Here is a 22019-nt window from a genome sequence, read left to right as displayed (position 1 = left end):
CCAAGAATTCATCTATAGATATCACAAATATTTGTGGCTAGATGCCAAAAGTTGGAGTCGGCGGGTTTAGTGACTGGCGGCCATATTTAAGCAGCAGACATCTCCGGCAGACCCGCTTACAGCAAACATAAGGTGATTTTTTTACATAACGATACTCGGCAAAAACCTGATGTGTTCTCAAACCGTTTAGTTTGTGACTAAACGCATTAACGTGGCTGTGATTCAGGCTGTATGTTGAGAAAAAAAATACAAATTTTATTTTTTTAGATAATTTGTTGCATAGTTGACGTTCATGAAAAAAACAAGCCGTTTGAAAATCTGTTGAAAAATTAGCAATTACTTCAAAGTACACGCTTCATTGACCAAGTTGTTTATCAAATGGTACCGACACAAACTAGCCAACAAGAAGTAACGGCCGTCACGATCGCTTCACAGCGCACTCTAGACATCTAGCGCTCAAAATATACGTTATCTAGGAATTTAACGACTCTAAGTAGGTGGGACTTCCTCTCAATTCTTGCATCGAGGCCTCCGTTGAAGGGCACAGTCAGGATTCACACAAGCTAGTCTTCTCCAAGGTCTTGGGTAAGAATTTAATTTCGATTTTTGCGGTGCGCGCTTTAAACTTGGCATTGATAAGATGAATGCATTGACTGTCATGTCATTATGGCTTGCAAATTTTAACGTGGCCAAAGTGTGTGGCATGGTAATACATTCGCTAGCTAAAGATATTAGCTTATGCTAACAACTGCAGACTGACTATTCCAACTCGTCAATGTCAGACTGGATGTTCTTCGGTTGCATCTCACCCAAATTTAGCCAAGATGCGATAGTTGCAAAGTATTATAGTCAACATTACTTGCTGGAGTTCTGTTGTGTGGCAGAATAGCGTAGTGAGTACTGTTACACCCTGATAAAGAACTGATGTTACCACCATTGTAGTGAAATCAAAAGGCAAATGTCTACTGCGTTGTATGAGATGCAACATTAATGAATTATAAAAAACTAATTGATCGATCCTCTTCATCACACAGACTCGCAACCATCATGGGAGGTCATGACGCAGGATCCCAGCACCAGTTTACTGGGTTTGCCAAGTATTTCAATTCGTACACCATGGTCGGCAGGAGAAATGTAAGTTAATAAGTTGAAACCATTTCATATCCAAATCAGTTTTAATATAGTTTGTAAAATATTTTGATTGGCTATCATTGTCAATGGCAGTGAATAACTAAAAATTAATATATACATTTGTTTCATCATGGACTTTTCATAGTGCGTTTTGGCCACATACGCCGGCATAGCAGCAATTGTCCTTTTCTTCAAATTAAAGCCAAAGAAACAAGCCGCAGTCACTGAAAAGTAACGTAAGTATACTTTGCCATTCAGAAAGTCTCATTGTGCTAAAATACTCGTATATATCAGTGAACTGAATTGTGCTTGTCTCCTTTGCAGATGTACAATTTTATGTCTACCTGCTAATAGTGGAGAAGCGTGTGCTTGGAATGAACTCTTTCTTTGTCCTATGTAAACAATAAAGACCATTTATGCCCAAAACATGAAAAACCACGTTTATTTACATGTTTAGCTATAAAAGAACTATTATACAAATGTGGGAGCCACATGTCGAGCTTTACTTGTAATTATATGGAACATTGTTATCAGTTACAAAGGTTCTGAAATAGGACACCTAAACTCATTGGCTGGCAGTGCCAGCCCCAAAGTTCAAATTGATTGGATGCCTATCGCTGTCAGTGGCAGCCAATGAGTTAATTTAGGTCCTATAACATGGTTGAATGTAAGAGTTGAGGAAAATTAAATACATCATTACAGCTTTTCACATTCTCCAAAAATATCAGTCACTCATTCTTAAACTTTTTTCAAGGCCACTCCAGTGTAAAGTTTTATGGATTGTAAGCACCGGCTGCCAACAGTAGGTTTCTGCGGGTGAAGTGAAGGTGTAGGACTGGAGAGGATTTAGTTGTGTAGCAACCAAGCAGAAGTTCCTGCGAGTTATCTTGTAAATGAATGTGTCCTGTCGTTGCGGTGAAATCGTCTGTCTCCAAATCATCAAATGCTTTCATTGCATCCCATAAACGAACCGTGTTATCCATAGAGCCTGAAAGACACAAGACACTTGAATAGGTATGCGTGTGTTTAGCTTAGACTGTTTATAAAAATATCACACGTATAAATGTCGGTGTAGAAACTTGACTCAATCCTGAATAGATTAACAGCAGCATCACTACAAAGAACAGATGCCTTTTTGCCCCCCCCCCCCTTTTTTTTTTTTTTTTTTTAAAGTATATAATATTTTAGCAGTAGGCTCCACCCATGAATCTGGTTAGTTAACAGATTGGCTTTGGCCAACTCATTTATATAAGCTCACTTAATTTGCCTATTAGTATAACTACATCTGGAGTAGCTGGATGGAGCAGGTTATAAGACAGGGGTGGGCAAACTATTCCACAATGGGCCGCAGTGTTTTTGTTGCAACCCATTAAGAGGACACCTTTTCACCAATCTGCTGTTTTACACGTGTAATCAGTCGATTGCAGTCAGGTTCTTCTCATTTCTGCTGAAACCTCATTGGTTAAACAATCTGTGCTGGGTCAGTTGGAACAAAGACCAGGACCCACTGCGGCCCTCGAGGACCGGTTTGCCCACCCGTTATAAGATGTGCAAAACGGCGAAACACGCACCAGAGGCCAGAATTTCACCATCCCTGCTGAACCTGAGAGAGAAGATGGTGTCTGTATGGCCTTTGAGCTCTCCAATCATGAGTCCGTGACCAATGTCCCAAAGAAGAACTCTTCCATCAGTTGCCCCAGAAGCCAAAAACTTTCCATTGGGAGAGAATGACAGCGCATGGATCGGACCCTGGAAGAGACAGTACAAACATTTCACACTTTCCTTCGGCACCTTGTTGCCGGTGTGAACAACAGTGATTTAAACGGCAGATACGACGAAATAGTTTTTTTTTTTTTTTTTTTAAAGTTTACCTTGTGACCAGTGAAGATGCGAACACAATTCCCATTCAGAACATCCCACAGCCGGATTGTACGGTCGGAGGATCCTGTTGCCACGTAGTTAGAGTTGGGGTGGAAGCGGGTGCAAGTGATGTCTGCCAGATGACCAGCGAACATGCGTAGAGGTTGATAGTGGTCTGTAACCCATAGACTGAAGGAGAGATAAGACAGTCAAACATTCATCTCTTCGGCAAAGATGGTAGATAAGACAGTGAAACATTTTATTCATTTCTTGGGTATATTTCTGCACGATTACACAGTGATTGCCTTCAACTAAGGCATTATACGCTAATAAAAATTGGAAGACAGGATGTAGAATACTGTATTAAACTGCAATATTACAGTACATGGTTATACTCTGGATGTCATATGATCCTCCAGCATACAATGGGTTTCTTCCAGCATGCTAACTAAACAGTCTTGAAAATAATTGAAGCAAACAAATAACTCAAAATAGAGCTGAAACGAATACTCGAGCAACTCGAGTTTAAAAACTGATCCGAGTAATTTTATTCACCTCGAGTAATCGCTTAATTTTGACAGCTCTAAGCATCAGGTTTTGCCCGGACTACTTTTAATGCGGGACAACGCGCTGATGTCACGTGAGAAGGAAGTAATTTAAAAAAAAAACTTACTGCAGCCGACAGCCGCTACAAACGATGCCGACGTTGCTAAAAACTAGCCCGCATGATGCTACAGTGGTAGTAGGTAGCATCTGATACGTCTCGTAGAGATCACATGTATGTTGAACTAGATGCGAAATGACAGAGTCAGCGGCGTTAGTAAACAGCCGCCATCTTAAAGCAGTAGACTGTCACTCGCTCAGGTAACGTTAGCCCTGCGAAGGGCTAGGTTTCTATTAATTATGACCACTGTTGATGCATGGCTAACATGTCTTACATACAGGCTTTATTTAATCGGGAAAAAACAGCGCTGTAGAGTGATGAGGGTGTAAAATAAAAACTTAATAATGCTAACTGTTAATTTTAGCTCAGTACTCATTGCTGGATAAAACACCAAGTAGCACTTGTACCTAATGTGCGCCAATACAGCAGGTATCATACATTTATTTTGAACACTGCACAACTCAAAATCCTATCAGGACTTACAGTTTAGACTAACTTAACTAGAACTTAAAAATAGCTTGACACAAATGGAAATTCAATTGAAACACATGGAAAAAACACCTAACTTTTAAGTGATGTGTGTTATCAAGCGTAGTGGCATTTTTAGGTAACCTATACATATATTTTATAAGATCTAAGAAGTTTTTTGAGTGAAAGCAGTGAATAAGTCTTTTTTTTTTTGTCTTTTTTTTTTGTTTTATTCTAGTTACATCTGAGATTGCAATTGTTGGCTGTTTTCAACAATGTACATCGAAAATAAAGACATTGATTGAAAATGGTTCAATATTAGATGAAATGTCTTGTTTTCTCATGAATATTTATAATTGCTCTTCACCTAAAAATATATGTTTTATCCGATTAATCGATAGAATTTTCAGTCGATTACTCGATTACTAAAATATTCGATAGCTGCAGCCCTAATCCAAAATTCTTACCGGGCAACTCTGTCATGTCCCCCAGAGACAAAATAGTACCCATGAGGAGAAAACTGGGTGTCCCACACGGGGTAGTTATGACCTTTGTAACCCACCAGACAGGTAAAGGTTTGGAGACTCCACAGCCTCACTGTACCATCTTCCGAACTCGATAGCAGGTAGTTCCTAAACGTACATGTCAGTCGTTAGTATATTTATCACACGCTGTTCAAATGTTTGGTACTGAAGCAGTGAATTCAAGAAAGTAGGTGATCTACAGTCCAGTTTTTATTACCTGTCTGGACTAAAGCTGATACCATAAACGGGACCGCTGTGCCCATACAGGATCTTGGATTCACTGGCTGTCTTTTCATCCATGATCCTCTCCAGCACATCATCTGACTCTTTATCAATCAGATTTAAGTCTTTGGCAAGAAAGAATTGATACCAAGTTAGGTCCATTGCACAAAATATTGGTTACAGCATGAAAAGTAGGAAAATACCAAGAGATTCCCATTTTGACCCAAAAGAATCTTGGTATGTACGAAATGTTCTGCTCTTGTTCCTGGTGTTTCACTTATGATTGGTACTTTACCTGCTGCTGACTTGACCTTGCGAAGTTTTTTGGGAGTGACACTCCACACTCTTACTGATGAGTCAGCGAAGCCGCCTGCAATCAAACTGGAGTCATCTGTGAAGTCTACAGCAGTTAAACCCTGCAAGTGAAAGGGGAACATTGAGAACAATCATAACACAACAATTCAATTTACATGTACCACACTTAAACCCCAATTAAAAAGTGAGTCGGGGTTCAGACCTGGTACGCATTGAGGAAAGAGTAAAAGCAAATGGATGGGAGGTTATCTGGTCCCAGTCTGATCCTCTTGGTTGCCTCTTTCATGTACATGATCTTGTCTAGTTTATCTGAGTCTTTTAGTTCTGGAAGAGGTATCCTGATAAACACAGCAGTTGTTCGGAACTTTAAACTTAGATGAATTCCAAAAATATTTATTTGAAAAAGGGAATCTGATTATGCTTAAAAACAAATCTATACCTTGTTTGTGAAGGTGCATTGGGATCCTGCTTCTTACTCTTGGAACCCATGCTGTCCTTTTTGGGTTTCTTCTTCTTGGGTTTACCCTCCTCATTTTCCGCTTCCTCATCCTCATCATCAAGTGGCAATTCTATTTCAGGTTCCTTAAGCAATCCATAATAAACCTGGGAGGTGGATGAAAGAGACACCTGTTAGTTTGCAGCCTGTTACAAAAGCTCTGTTAATTTTCATAACGACTTTGTCCGCTGGAAACAAAGAGGCCAAATTGGATTTTATTTTTTCTTCTTTGAAAATGTTGTGACTTCTTGTTGTTTTTTTCCTTTTCTGAGGTGTTTTGTGGTTTCAGAATGAACACGGGTGGGAATTGTAGTGTTTGGCTCCCTCAATAGGCCGCTGCATGCAAAAGACACACTCAGTGTGTTAATTTGATTAATGAATATATTTTTTGATCAATCAAATGTTATTGTGCAGCGTATATCAATGTAAATATCCTATATTAAGATGAGAACACATGTGGCATTTTTTTTTATTCATTTCATTTCAGGCAGTTACATTCATCTTCACGAATTCAGTTCTTTGCTTTCAAGAAACACACAGGAAAAAATAAAAATAAAAATGCCTGAAAGGGAGTGGGACGAAGAAAACTTATTAAATCCCACCCCGATTTCTCAATTATCATCAAAATAAATGAACTATTTTCCTCCAACTTTTTTTTTTTTTTTTAAGTTACATAGTATACATCCTTCCCTGACACATGTAACGGGAGGGCAGAACCCTCAGTGTCGATTCCCTCAGTCAGCAATAGAGAAAACAAAGAACAAAACAAAAATATGTGTGTGATGTATTTTATGTATATATACATATATATATACAGTGCCTTGCAAAAGTATTCGGCCCCCTTGAATCTTGCAACCTTTCGCCACATTTCAGGCTTCAAACATAAAGATATGAAATTTAATTTTTTTGTCAAGATTCAACAACAAGTGGGACACAATCGTGAAGTGGAACAACATTTATTGGCTAATTTAAACTTTTTTAACAATTAAAAAACTGAAAAGTGGGGCGTGCAATATTATTCGGCCCCTTTACTTTCAGTGCAGCAAACTCACTCCAGAAGTTCAGTGAGGATCTCTGAATGATCCAATGGTGTCCTAAATGACCGATGATGATAAACAGAATCCACCTCTGTGTAATCAAGTCTCCGTATAAATGCACCTGCTCTGTGATAGTCTCAGGGTTCTGTTTAAAGTGCAGAGAGCATTATGAAAACCAAGGAACACACCAGGCAGGTCCGAGATACTGTTGTGGAGAAGTTTAAAGCCGGATTTGGATACAAAAAGATTTCCCAAGCTTTAAACATCTCAAGGAGCACTGTGCAAGACATCATACTGAAATGGAAGGAGCATCAGACCACTGCAAATCTACCAAGACCCGGCCGTCCTTCCAAACTTTCTTCTCAAACAAGGATAAAACTGATCAGAGATGCAGCCAAGAGGCCCATGATCACTCTGGATGAACTGCAGAGGTCTACAGCTGAGGTGGGAGAGTCTGTCCATAGGACAACAATCAGTCGTACACTGCACAAATCTGGCCTTTATGGAAGAGTGGCAAGAAGAAAGCCATTTCTCAAAGATATCCATAAAAAGTCTTGTTTAAAGTTTGCCACAAGCCACCTGGGAGACACACCAAACATGTGGAAGGAGGTGCTCTGGTCAGATGAAACCAAAATTGAACTTTTTGGCCACGATGCAAAACGATATGTTTGGCGTAAAAGCAACACAGCTCATCACCCTGAACACACCATCCCCACTGTCAAACATGGTGGTGGCAGCATCATGGTTTGGGCCTGCTTTTCTTCAGCAGGGACAGGGAAGATGGTTAAAATTGACGGGAAGATGGATACAGCCAAATACAGGAACATTCTGGAAGAAAACCTGTTGGTATCTCCACAAGACCTGAGACTGGGACGGAGATTTATCTTCCAACAGGACAATGATCTAAAACACAAAGCCAAATCTACAATGGAATGGTTCAAAATTAAACTTATCCAGGTGTTAGAATGGCCAAGTCAAAGTCCAGACCTGAATCCAATCGAGAATCTGTGGAAAGAGCTGAAGACTGCTGTTCACAAACACTCTCCATCCAACCTCACTGAGCTCGAGCTGTTTTGCAAGGAAGAATGGGCAAGAATGTCAGTCTCTCCATGTGCAAAACTGATAGAAACATACCCCAAGCAACTTGCAGCTGTAATTGGAGCAAAAGGTGGCGCTACAAAGTATTAACGCAAGGGGGCCGAATAATATTGCACGCCCCACTTTTCAGTTTTTTATTTGTTAAAAAAGTTTAAATTAGCCAATAAATTTTGCTCCACTTCACGATTGTGTCCCACTTGTTGATGATTCTTGACAAAAAAATTAAAATTTTATATCTTTATGTTTGAAGCCTGAAATGTGGCGAAAGGCTGCAAGGTTCAAGGGTGCCGAATACTTTTGCAAGGCACTGTATAAGTGTGTGTGTGTGTAAATATATACACACACTTATATTGCGTATATCCATACCAATATGGTAAGAAGACTTCCACAAGCATATATACATTTAAGACCCTCCCTGAATATATTTTGACCAAATGAATTGTTTATAGTGCAACTTAAATATGTGAATATTTTTACACTCTCTAAGTGATGAACTCAGATTGTTCCATAATTTGAGTCTGGTCAGGCATACTTAGTGATGCACGATAATACATTTTTCAACCGATATCGATAACCGATAATTTCCTGCCCCTTCCACCCGATAACCGATAATGTCACGCCGATAATTCTATTCAAATATGTATGTAAAATTTTAAACTATACAAAGATCAAATGTTACTGTGCAAAAATGTAATTTAGTGCTATTTTTTTCCACATCAAATGTGAACAAGTAATAAATTCCAACATCTAAACAATGGCAATGACATTGTGTAATGGTAAGATTTTGGCAACAATTACTTCAAGAGTAAACACCCAAGTTGCACAAAAATGCCTTTAAAAGTAAGCCATTCCTAACATATATCACATTACTACACTGCAAAAACACCTCCTTAAAACTAGCAAAATTGGACAAAACTGTTGATTGCGCACAATTGGAGGCTAAATCAAGTATATTATCGGATTGGCATTATCGGTTGAATTTCGTTTCATCTGGATTATCTGTGTGACGTCATAATTGCCATTATCGGCCGATAATTATCGGTGACCGATATTATCGTGCATCTCTAATATATATGGATATTTTCTTAAATTATGTTAAATTTGGACTGCAGCCTATAGTCAGGTGCACTCTAAATTGTGGAAACTACTGTAGTTATCTTAGGTTGTTGTTGTTTTTTTTTAAATCTATTTTTTAGCTTTGCTTACAAAAGTATACAACCCATGCAGAAATGCTTTTTAACATATAGCTTGAGCAAGGATTCAATTGGTCGCACAACATGAATTTTAGGTCCTATTGAACAGCCCTAATAAGGTTAAGCAATAAAGAAAATGTGTGGATGTTTTCGAGCATACCGACCTTTGCTTTATTTGCTTCTCTCTTGCCTTCTCCAGCCAGACTACCAGACATAGCATCAATCTGGCTCTTGCTGCGTGGCATGCCATCAAAGATGTCAATGTAGAGGTGCTCCTGGATGATGTTCCAGATCTGATTGTTCTGGCGCTCCTGCAAGTGCCTCTTGAGCAATTGATATGAATCACGGGATATTCGCAGGACAAACTTGCTCGTGCGGAAGTCCAGTAGAGTCTCATTCCCCCTCATGTGCTCCTTCTTTGTCAAACCCGACAATATTTGAAGGTCTTCCCTGTAATAACACTCTTGATCCCCGCTGAACCTGAGATGAAGTGGAATCAGGCTAGTAAAGTTGCAAGCAAGGAGAGGAAGAAAATCTTTTCAAGGAAACTCACTTTTCAAAGAACGCCTTGGCCACATTCTCATGGTTGTTGTATACCAGTTCCAGGTACATGTGTACAAAAAGTGGGTAGAAAACCTGGGACAGTTCTGCTCTATGACAATCCAAAACCGTTTCAATAAACTTTTTCAAGCTGCTGTAATAAACCTCATAGAGTGCTGGATCTCCCTGCTGGCTGTAAGCAGACAATACCACACTCACATCTGGCTGGTCCTCTGCAGGAGGCACTGAAATACAAGTTAGCATTTCAATATTAACATAACATTATTATATTTGCGCCCGCCGTAACCATGATGTAAGTGTACATTCGCTTGGCTTGGGCGAAGACTTTGTAGGTTCAACTGTTCAGTATTAAGAAGTGACTTTTTCCTATAAGAATTGTGAGATGTTTGTGTATCAACCTGTCGCGGCACTTAGTCTGCACTGTCAATTTAAAATAATGTACTGATGTGCAAAGTGATGCACAAAACCACAATGTATTAACTTTTCCCATAGGTATTTTTTGTATTATTACAGTATCATATATATATATATTTTTTTTTTTAAATGAATTTGCTTCCATGGTTAGATGTCCGGCACCATACTCGGTACAAGGAACTGCAGACGGTGACAAAGGTTCCGCGTTGATTGAAAGCCACACTGCAATTAAAAATGCATTGTTGTTGTTTGTTTGTTTTGTTTTTTTTGCGTGTTTTTCTTTTCGAAATTATAATTAAACCGTTAAAAGTCCCGCCTTTAATAAAAGATATTCTCCATGCGCTAATTTCTATTGTGTACCTTTGGTTGGCGCCTGGGCTCCGGAGGAGGATGTCACTCGGCTCAGTAGAGCGTTAGCTTCCACACCTCCTCCTTCAACAGTCCCAGTTGGACCTCCAGAACCCGAGGAAGTGTCGCCTGCTTTCACGTCGAACAATTCCGGGGGTAATCCAGCTTCGCGACGTAAAATATCGACAGACTCAGACAGTTGGTTTTTTTTAAGGAATTGCAGAATTGCCAGCAATGTCTGCTTCTCCTCTAGAGCTCCTGTCACTGGTTTGTTACTTTCAACAGTAGATCCGGGCCCGGACGACGTAGAAAGTACCCTTCCGTCATTAGCATTGTTGTTTACGACGGCATCAGCGGGTGGTTCTGTTTTAATCTCCTTCATTTCAACATCGTCGGCCATACCGCCTTGTACGGCCGCCATTTTCGAAATGAACTGCGCATGCGCAATGTTACAGAAAAGGAAAGGTCTTCTGGGCATCTGATTGGCTACTGACGTCCGTACAAGGCGCAACTGCTGTGGTCACATGCCGTAATATAAAAGAAAATCTGCCACAATGTCTGTAAATTTCACAACCTAAGTACACTGTAAATGCTAACATTCAAATTAATTAAATGTGATAAGTGAACTAAACTCAATTTTCATCAACCTGTTGTGAACACTACTTTTAAATAAGTAAGTAGTAATTTGGGGTTGGAGAACTTGCTTAACTTGATATATCCCAGTTAAGTCAAATTAGAAAAAATAATTTCTTGTACCCAGTGTCCTTTGGGCGTTCTATCAGACATGCGCAGATCTGCCCTGCCCACTTTCGCGCTCTTTCCAACACCTTTCTCAGTTATTTTCGCCATTGTGGGTTTACTTGTCCTCAGCATACTGATTTTGTAAGTACATATTTTACTCTTTTGTAAACCGTCGATTTGTCTTGTTGTAGTGTAGTAGCCTGTGTGCTGCCAGGGAGGAGAAGTGTCAATTACATCAAATATCACCGCTAGCAAGCATGCTATATGACCGTGACAGTAACCTCATCATTTTCAGAAACAAAGGTAGACTACAGTTTATGGTAGACTCCCATTTTATGCCGGCCGGCGTTTTGAATTCTTGACAGACGGGGCTCGTAACGTTTTTAGGCGATGGGAGAGGTTTTTAAAACCGATTTAAAACAGTTACCGAGCGGTTTTAAGTTAGCTAGACCGAGGGGAGGTTCGCTTCCTGTTTTAAAAATAAAAACACTAATTCTATCGTTAGCGGGTGTTTTATTTTGTGAAACTAACAGGAAGTGCCTTAATCACTACGGCTAGCTTGAGTAGCGCCGAATTTGCACGTTGTGGATCTAAACGGCTACTTTCTCGCGTAAAAAATGTTAGAAATGTCGATAAAGTGATTTATTTACAGAGTTAGTGCTAGAATTAAGTCAGCTTCAGCCTGTCTATTTCGGCTCATGTAAGAGCTAAATGCACAGTCAGACCTTATGTGCGCCAACGTAATCGGTTCTTGCGTTGGAGCAGGGGTCCCCAAACTACGGCCCGCGGGCCGGCCGGATACGGCCCGCCTCCACAATTGGTCCGGCCCCCTGAACCCCCCCCCCCCCCCCCAATAGTGTTATTATTTCCTGGCTTTTTTCTGTGAAGAACCCAGACAGGGTTATTTGGTTATTATCTATTTAATTAATTGTGTTATTATTATTCATTATTATATGATATTATATTATGTTATAATTATTTTTATTTTATTTTGTTCCAAGAAGAATTCAGAAAGGGTTATTTAATTATGGCTTTCTGAAAAACCATAATTTTTTTACATTTAGGCACTGCTGCAATCGTCACACTTTTTCTGTTACAAACTGACCCGGCCCCTCATCAGAGAAGGGAAAAGTCATGTGGCCTTCACAGGAAAAGGTTTGGGGACCCCTGCTTTAGAGTGTTTGTCATCTGCCCTTCCATTTGCTTTTCTTCATGTGCAGTGCTCCCCCTCCATGTTTGATCAAACTGCACTGATAATTTGAAATTGTTTTAAAATGCATTAATCGCAAAAATCAGAGGACTAGATCACATTTCCCCCTGTTATTTCACCACTTTAACTTTGGTCTAACCTAATATATGAATACAGATAGAAAGAGTGCAGAGATCACACTCGACGCCATAACAACCTGGTGTGTTTAAGGTTGGTCATTTATGTGCCTATATTTTGAAATTGTTGCCTTAATTTTGTGTTCTTTTTCACCATCCCCCAATCAGGCTGAAGCAAATGGTCAAAAGTCCACACATACCTCAGTCTCAGCAATTACAGGTATGTTTCATACACTGATCAATGAATCATTTAATATTTGTATTTGTTTCATGGGTTGGGATAACAAACATGCATTAATGTTTTTACAGATGGATTAAGAAATTAATTGTACATCTCAATTTGAATGTTCAAAAATAATCAATTACGTTAATTTAAAAATAACTCATTGTTAAACATTTTAGTTTGTGAATATTAAAATAATTTATTGCAGATTTTAATTTGTGGTTAAAACTAATTGGACATTTTAATTTGTGACTGTTAAGAAAAAATTTAACTTTTTTTTTTTCTAACAAGTTCTCAATGCTGAAATTATCATGTCTTTTCAGGTCAACCAAAGCAGTATTCTCTAATGCAGTGGACTTGCAAGTACTGCACATTTTCTGCTGAAAAGAGCCTACTTGCTTAAGCATTACCGCTTAAAACATGGATACCACACTCGGACATCCCAACTCCCATGTCTTCATAAGGACTGCCTCTGCACATTTAAATCTTTTAATGCACTCAAAGTACACCTATCGACATGGCACTCTCAAAAAGATGCAGGCAAAAGTGGAGAAACTGCATTTGACCGTCAGTTGTGCAACTTTGTGGAGCCCTGCTCAGAAGCAGACTTCTTTACCCATTTGTCTCAAATATTTTTTCACATTCAAACCTTTTTTTCTACAATTGTTTTTTTTTTGTTTTTTTTTTTTTTTGTTTTTTTTTAATTGAAGTGATTTTATTTTGAAAATATACATTTTTTGTTTGAAGCAACTTATTTTTGGATTGAATAATAAAGACACAAATGCCCTAGCCAAAATGTGGTCCAAACGCAGAATTACATCAATCAAAAAAGTTGTTTCAATTAAAAAAAAAAAAAATTAAATTTTTTAAAAAAATTTTCAATCAAAGAAAAATAGTTTTCAAACATATTTTTTGACTTACAAATTTATTTTTGCATTCAAACAAATTTTTTTGATTGACATGACTTTTTCTTTGATTGAAAAAAAAATAATATATATATATACTAATGAAATATTTTTGAATAGAAATTACTTTTTTTTTTTTTTTTTTTTTTTTTTTTTTTGAGGAAAAAGCTTAATATGAAATTAGAATTTGAATAAAAATATGACACATATTCTTGGTAAGATTTTAGGTTTCTCAGGTGTATAACTCCAGTACACGTTTTGCATTTACTCTTTTAGTGATGTGAAAAAAACAAAGTATCTTGTTTACTGTATCAGGTGTTAAAGTGAAATTTGAATTTGAACTGAGTTGTGTGTTTTAAAAGGAGTTCTGTATTTTTATGTTTATTTTATCACTGCTGCACATTTTAAACCATGGCACAATGTTGATTGTAGTTCCAGTTTTGATCACTAATATTGTTGGAGAAATCAGAACTGTTAGCTTTACCAGAGCTCAAGCTCATGTTGTAATGGGAAACTAGTTTGACGCCATGTCTTCAATGCTGAGTTAATGTCCTGAAATTATGATAATAGGATCTCGCCTGTTAGTCTTTGGAAATTACAGGATAGGAGTGGACATTGATGCAGTTCAGGTATTATTCAGTAATTTCTGTAGCAAAAGGTTATTTTAGGTACTTTGTATGAGGTGCAAAATGTTTGCAAAAGTAGGTTTATAATTAATCCACTGATTGTTCATTGATACTGAGCATTAACCAAACACCGTTCAGCCTGCCAGGAGCCTGTGTCTCTCATTAAATGCACTTTTGAGCATTTTAAAGTAAATTTTAATTCCATTGAATTAATCCAATGAGTGTTCTCCATTTATTGTGTTTTGGGGGTCATTACTGTTAGATAATGTGTTTTTAATGAAATTAGTATGTGCAGATGTAATTTCTATTGTGGAATTCTTTTAGGTCAAGAAAATTAAGTTGACCTGAATATGATGGGAGTACTGTACACTCAAAATAAACAAGTTACTGTAATCCAGTTATTTTAGTTAGTTTGAGTACTGCCAACTCAATAAAAACAAGTGACTATAATCCAAATTTTTTAAGTTAATTTGAGTACTGCCAACTCACAATAATTAAGTTAATCAAATCTAATTCATCTAAGTCAACATAAATTAATTTTTTTAAGGCAGCAAGTTTGCATATATTTTTTTAGTAAAGTCAACTTTTAATATTTTACAGTGTACTGGATAGATTTTTTTTTTTAATTATTGTTTTCAAAAAAGAAAAGAGAACTCCTTTACCACTATATGCCCGGAGTTCTCAACTCTCACGCTTTGAGCGAGACACATTTCAATACGCCCCAGACCCCTACATTTCTCACGCCCTCAAAAATAGAACACGACCATTGTCATCATGTAAAAAAAAAAAAAAAGTCACCTTATACTAACCGTTATATATATGTTTTACACTTCCTCTAAGTCTAACCAAAACAACAGTGGAGCTGGAGTGGCATTACTCATCAAAATCCCTCAAAAAAGACAATTTGGAAATGCCGCATCCATCTGCCATGATCACGACATGGGAGGACAATGTGACGAAATGGCTAAGAGTCACCTCAACCAAAATAGTTTTGTATTTTATTGATTTAATGGCAGTGGATGGAAACGCAAACAGGGACCTGGAAAGCTCCGAAGCATCCAGTTGAGTATGTCCTAATACAGTGTATCACAAAAGTGAGTACACCCCTCGCATTTCTGCAGATATTTAAGTATATCCGCAAGCGGTTTGCTGAACACATGTCAACAAAGCTCATGGATTACTGGAACCTTGTCCTATGGTCTGTTGAGACGGGCGGGCTTTCTTGTGTACGGTCTTCAGAAGAGGCTGCCTCCTAGGGTGACAGCTATGCACACCAATTTGATGTAGTGTGTGGCGTATGGTCTGAGCACTAACAGGCTGACCCTCCCCATCCCTTCAATCTCTGCAGCAATGCTGGCAGCACTGCTGTAATGATTAACATGAAATTTTGGAGGAAAAATGACAAGCAGTACTCAATTTGGACATTTAGGGGATGTATGTAGTTTCTAAGGGGTGTACGCACTTTTGTTGCCAGCGGTTTGGATATTAATGGCTAAATTTTGAGTTATTTTGAGGGGAAAATAAATGAACTCTATTACATAAACTGCACACAGATTACTGTTCATTGTGTCAAAGTGTCATTTTGTCAGTGTTGTCCCACAAAAAGAAACAGTTAAATAACTGCAGAAATGCGAGGGGTGTACTCACTTTTGTATATGCGAATTTTGTGTTCATGAAGGCAGATGTGGAACCAAGACAGTCCCACCGCAATAACAGGTCCAATTATGTTCAATTCGACTGCGTCGCGTGTTGCGTGTTGAGACGTCATTAGCTTTGCATTAACTTCAATAACAAAGAATGGAAAACAAACACTCATCTACTACAAGTCATACACGGGTTTTTTACCCTAAATGCATAAATTCAAGTTTTAGTTTTTTTTATTCGTTTGTGTATAGGTGGAAAACGCTGTTAGGCAAGGGAAAATCAACTTCATGTGCCTCAAAACAACACTTACGTGGATGGACATATATCGAGACTGCATGCATTCTAACTTGATGATGGAAGGCTCGATTTATGCTCCCCCTTCGTTAATATTTTTAAAATAATTTTATAAATTTGATTTATTGACCTGTTTTGCACATGCACTAATTGTTTTAAATAAAACAAGGAATGGGATCATGTCAAAAACTTTTATTGCGATCGATATCTACAATAAAAAAACAATGACATACTATTTGTGTTCATATGACCATGTGCGATAAGCTCATATTACCATAACTATAACCTATTTGTGTTTATATGTACATGTGCGAAAAACTCATGATATACAGTATAACTTATATAATAAATTACCTACAATGAAAAGTAGTCTGTGTGCAGTTTATATAATAGAGTTAATTTATTTTCCCCTCAAAATAACTCAAAATTTAGCCATTAATATCCAAACCCCTGGCAACAAAAGTGCGTACACCCCTTAGAAACTACATACATCCCTAAAAGCCCACAAACAGTTTGCTGAAGACATGTCAACAAAGCACATTGATTACTGGAACCATGTCCTATGGTCTGATGAGACTGGCGGGCTTTCTTGTGTACCGTCTTCAGAAGAGGCTTCCTCCTGGGGTGACAGCCATGCACACCAATTTGATGTAGAGTGCGGCGTATGGTCTGAGCACTAACAGGCTGACCCCCCACCTCTTCAATCTCTGCAGCAATGCTGACAGCACTCCTGTAACGAATCACATGACATTTTGGAGGGAAAATGGCAAGCAGTACTCAATTTGGACGTTTAGGAATGTAATTTCTAAGGGGTGTACTCACTTGTTGCCAGGGGTTCAGATATTAATGGCCATATTTTGAATTATTTTGAGGGGAAAATAAACTAACTCTATTATATAAGCTGCACACAGACTACTGTTCATTGTGTCAAAGTGTCCTTATGTTAGTGTTGTCCAGGGGTGAAAGTGGCTAGAATTTCTTGCCGGGACTCCTCGACGTGAAGGTCGCCACGGAGCCAGAAATTGTATTTATTTATTTATCTTCTTTTTTTTGGGGGGGGGGGGGTTCATACCACCTAAAACTACTGAAATGCAAAGAAAACTGTTTTGGCACAGTTATTTCTATAACACATACAAAAATTGATTTTCATTCAAAATTGTATTTTTTCAATGATTTGCAAACTAAACTTAACAAAAACAGCAACAACCCCAACCTCCATCTCCTAATTTTTATTTTACATCATTTCCTTACATACTAAATGCCAAATCTAGATTTTAACTACTTAAGAACATAGGATGTATATTAAAATTGAAGTTAATGTAAATATTTACTTTTGCTTTTTTTTTTTTTTTTTTAATAATAAAGATATAAGTAGCATAATTCAGAAAAGTAAGTACAAATGACTTATATCATGCAGAGTGAAATGGAATATATTTTGAAGATCGCGCAAACATTTACTTTTTTAAATCATAAGGAAATGAATAAGTAGCTCAACATAAATGAACAAATAAAAGTCCAAAGTGCACATTGACAGCTAAGATGTTCAGAACCTCCCCATCAGAGCAAATAAAACTAAATATGATAACCCTCCTCAACTCTTTCCTTGTTCTTAAAGATTTGATCCATTTTCTGTTGCATCGCCCTTTTTTTGTCGCATCAATTCAACTTTTTTTTTTTTTTTTTTTGCTGTTCCAGAAAACATGCACATTTGAACCAATCAGAGCAATCACATGCTGCTGATCACATGTCAGTATGTCAGCCAATTGAACCAATAAATGAGTCCAGGCATTTTGCTTTGCTGCGTGCATTGGCATATTGACGTGACTCATCATCGTTAGACTCGGATAACTGCAGCAGCTTGGGAAACCTCCATGCCATCCGTGGAATAAAGTAAATAATAAATATCGGTGGAAACGGATTACGCTACACAAGCCCTTTATTATGCTTGTTGTTAGCACTTTTGTATGTAAATCTGATGTTGGTAGGTAGATCGTTTTCTTCTTGGAGATGAAATGCATGCCTGGCAGCTTAGCATTTTTTTTTTTTTTTTTTAAATAGCGTTTTGATAGTTGCCGTCATATATTTGGAATAAAGCACCATGTACAGCATTCAGGCCCTGAATCTTATGCCGGAACTGCGTTCCTGCCCTCAATCTTATACCGGAACTGCGTTCCTGACCGTTCTGGCCCACTTTCACCCCTGGTGTTGTCCCACGAAAAGATATTTTTAAAGATCTGCAGAAATGCGAGGGCTGAACTCACTTTTGTGATACACTGTGTATAGGCGCTTCCAGGAGTTCACACAACCAAGCACTGCACAGAAAGTCGTGGAGTGTCATCTACGTCGTGCTGAATCCATCTATGGAGATTCGGTGGGTTGCTCTGGTTTGATTTGGCAGTTTAAAACTTTGTGTGCTTCAACCGCAATTCATGGTGTTCTGTCTAATCGGGAAGTCCGCAGCAGAAAATGTCAAAGATGGCGCTGCCCAATTTTCACTCAGGAAACTTGTCTATTGCCAGGATAGGCTCCAGCACCCTCTGTGACCCGCGTGAGGATAAGCGGAACAGAAGATGAATGAATGAAAGTAGGCCTCTGGTACCGTTTCCAACCAGGTGGGGGCAGTTCAGTCACACATCACCCCTGCCCTCTCCCGGAGCCCCTACACAATGACCTTCTTTAGTAACATGTCAAACATCTTGCAGCAAAGAAAAACATTATGCCATCTATCATTTCGAAAAAGATCAATATTTCTCAGGTGGGAATCAGCCAAGTCATCACGTTTATTTACAAAACACCATTATTCTGTCACCCTTTGATAGAGCCATCAACGATGCTGTGCTCTTTTTGTTATGCATTTCGTAACTCTTAACATATTTCAATTCACAAAACTAATGTCAGTACAGCATCACATTTCATTTTTTACACGAGCCTGTGCAATAACTCACTCAATTCAGAACACTTGATTTTTCTGTATCAGATGCAAATATCTTGGGGTCAGACCCTTAAAGGGATTAATAACAGGCACTTCAGATCCTCATATACTTTTTTTTCATAATTGTTATGTTTTAGTGGATCCCATATTCTACCAAAAAATGTTGAAACGGCATACTGTGTAGCAAAATAAGGTTTCCCAGAACAAACTGCCGGGTGTTGTATAATATTGCAGGGGGTTCTCGGTGTGCAGGAAAGATGGGGGTTGTTTGCAGTGTGGGAGACACGTTAACATCAGCAATTCAGGGCGTGGTCAGAACTGACATAACCATTCTTTAGTGTAGTCCTTTTTTCCTTCCAATTTTAGAGCTGCAAATCATGCAGATAATTTATTTTCTTTTTAGTAGCTTAATTTAAAAAAGGGAAATCAATGATTGTCTGATATCAGATTTTCATGACATTATATCCCATTCTTTTACTCTTTGTTCACGTGAGTCTAGTTTTTCATTCAAACAGGCCCTAGAAAATAAATTCCATGTTTTGTAAACCATTTTTATTTAAAAAAGAAAAATAAATGATTAAACATCACATGTTCAGATTATGCTTTTGTTGGCTGAAATGCACTCAAGCCCAATGTTCTGGATTGTGAACATGTAAAAATATGAATAGCAAGACAACTGTTTAATAATTCTGATGAAAATGTATGTAAAACTGCCCACGTGGTCTTTATGAAAATAATTAAATGTGTGAGGGAGGAGGTGAGAGACGCATGTCCCCCCCTCCACCTCACACCTCACTGGTGACTTCACTGCACGTGCCTATTATTTCTTTTTTTTTTTTTTTTTTTCAGAAGGCAGTAGGGTGTGGCTTCACCCAACACACAAAGCTTTACGTAAAACATAGAGCACTGCCACTGTTCTCCATCTTGAATCTATACAAATATAATGTCCGTCTCCCATACCGTAGAATTTAGTCATCCAAGGGGTAACATTCTGCAGATGCATGTAACACCCATGGTGCACAATATATTATGACTTAGTTCTCCAAATTAAGAGGCCATGCTTGTGTTTAGATGGTTGACATGCATTTGCTGTATAAGAGCTCCTTCTAACTATAGTGAATGGGGGTGAATAATGGGGGGAAATGGCAAATCACAATTGAGACAGTTATAGACATCTCATGGGTTTAAGTCGTAAAATGTCATCGCTAATATAAAGTAAAACTGTACAGCAGCGTGTGTGAGGATGCAGACACTTTTGTTGGGGGCACATGGTAGGGCGTGGCACAGTATCTTTTATTTCCGTTCTAGTTTGCAGCTGCGAGAAGTGGCTCAGCGTGTATCTGCCGCATGAAGGTCACTCGGGATCAATTCACAATTTACACACAATCATTTTATGTTCACGTATCTTTCATTTGTGTACCAATTTCAATTTATTGACATTTACATTCAATTTTCTATTGTTCTTTCCAGGGCACTCCTTGTTTATCTCCATCCTAAATGTCTTCCACTTAATCTACATGATGATGATCAAACTCTGCTTTCCCCTTGCTCGCCGTGTGTTTCTACGTTTGAGTTTTGTTTATTGTTGATATTTTCATGGCAGCAGAATTCAGCAAGCTGGATGGTAAGAAACACTCAGTCATGCTTACATGCAGAATCAGGTGGTGCCTACAGTTTCTGCCTTTCAGAAAATACTCTCTGGCTGTACGTCTTTGAACCATAAATGGTCAGGCATCGCAGCTGAAGTCCCTTGAGGTGATGCAGGTGTAAATAATTCATGAGGTGTGACTCTCCGAAGAGGTTGAAATTGCCCAAGTAGAAGTGAAGGGAAGGAAAAGATGACGTAAAAATAGAGCAAAAGGAGTAGTGTGGAGAGGCTGCATAGCGGGTGGGGTTATGGGGATTCGAGGGGTGGGGCAGCAGAAGGCGGGCAATGCCATGTGAAATGTACCCTCAGACAACAGGAGAAGAGGAAATGTTAAAAAATAGAGGCAAATGAGCAAGCTTTCAACCTCCAAAATCATGATTATTTTCTGAAGAAGTGTTACTTCATAATATCTGCCTTTTCTATCAGTTTCTTTCTTGTGACATGCACCACAAGAAATTGCGGTGGAGCATTTGTGCTTTCGTGTATGTGTGTTCATTAAGCAATCTTAGAGCCTACTGCGCACCCAAGCATGATAATGGGCATGAAGGCAGAGCACTGACTGGCAAAGAGCTGTTCTGTTTGGTTGATGAAATGTAAGGGGGTCTGCATTATTCAGTTCTGACCTAACTGGAGAAGTGGATCCTGCAAGAAGATTGTCGACTCTTTTGGCTTTACATATGGCAAGCCAACGCATTCCCCTACAATGGCTGGGAAGAAAATTATGTTCAATCCTTCATGGCTTTGGGTGTCTCCAGCGAGTATGTCAGAGAGTGACACTAAAAGTTAAAGACATTTTCAGTCAAAATTTTGAACAATATTTCTTCGAGCTGTTGAACCCAAGGGTGTGAGCAAACATTTGACTAGTATTCTATGAACAATAATGCTGCATGATGGCTGAGTGGTTAGCATGTCCCAGTTCTGAGGTCAAGGGTTCAATCCTGGGGTCCAGCCTTCCTGTGTGGAATTTGCATGTTCTGTCTGTGTCTGCGTGGGTTTTCTGGGTATGCCAGTTTCCTCTGACATCCCAAAAACATGCCACGTAGGCTGAGTGAACACTCTAAAGCAGTGATACCCAACCTTTTTTACATCACAGACCGGTATGATGTACGCCTTTTTTTCCACGGACCAGCAATGTGTGGTACAGTAAATATCAAATAATATGACAGGGCTAAAAACTAACATTAACAGCGGCCTCTCCTAAAATTTGACAGCAAATATCCTTGGTCACCAGCATAATGAGTTCTTTTCTGATCGTGAAAGATTTCTTGGCTTTAGCAATACGGTTCGCCATGAGGTATGATGGTCCCCGTGCCTCATTTGCTAGATTTTAGCCACGTATTATGCAGAAT

General features: G+C 38.6%; 2 protein-coding genes and 1 long non-coding RNA gene across 3 annotated transcripts; 2 read left to right on the top strand and 1 right to left on the bottom strand.

The window, feature by feature from the left end:
* Positions 1-449: 449 nt before the first annotated feature.
* Positions 450-1607, top strand: atp5md (ATP synthase membrane subunit k). Its single transcript, XM_057844003.1, has 4 exons — positions 450-585; positions 1035-1134; positions 1277-1367; positions 1456-1607. Exons 2-3 carry the CDS (start codon positions 1048-1050, stop codon positions 1364-1366), a joined length of 177 nt encoding a protein of 58 aa, XP_057699986.1. The 5' UTR covers positions 450-585; positions 1035-1047; the 3' UTR covers position 1367; positions 1456-1607.
* On the bottom strand, positions 1438-10794 carry taf5 (TAF5 RNA polymerase II, TATA box binding protein (TBP)-associated factor). Its single transcript, XM_057843990.1, has 11 exons — positions 10344-10794; positions 9562-9793; positions 9173-9488; positions 5624-5787; positions 5387-5522; positions 5165-5285; positions 4865-4994; positions 4591-4755; positions 3003-3180; positions 2703-2880; positions 1438-2119 (listed from the first exon to the last, which is right to left on the bottom strand). Exons 1-11 carry the CDS (start codon positions 10750-10752, stop codon positions 1905-1907), a joined length of 2244 nt encoding a protein of 747 aa, XP_057699973.1. The 5' UTR covers positions 10753-10794; the 3' UTR covers positions 1438-1904.
* On the top strand, positions 10196-13635 carry LOC130920646 (uncharacterized). The gene is made up of 3 exons (XR_009064193.1): positions 10196-11213; positions 12137-12618; positions 12945-13635. It is a non-coding gene; the product is annotated as an uncharacterized LOC130920646 (long non-coding RNA).
* The last annotated feature ends 8384 nt before the right edge of the window (positions 13636-22019 follow it).

Source organism: Corythoichthys intestinalis, chromosome 8 (genome assembly GCF_030265065.1).
Source record: "Corythoichthys intestinalis isolate RoL2023-P3 chromosome 8, ASM3026506v1, whole genome shotgun sequence".
In the NCBI taxonomy this organism is placed as follows: Eukaryota; Metazoa; Chordata; class Actinopteri; order Syngnathiformes; family Syngnathidae; genus Corythoichthys; species Corythoichthys intestinalis.
Note: the sequence above shows the minus strand (reverse complement) of the source record. Positions and strands in the feature narration are given on the sequence as shown.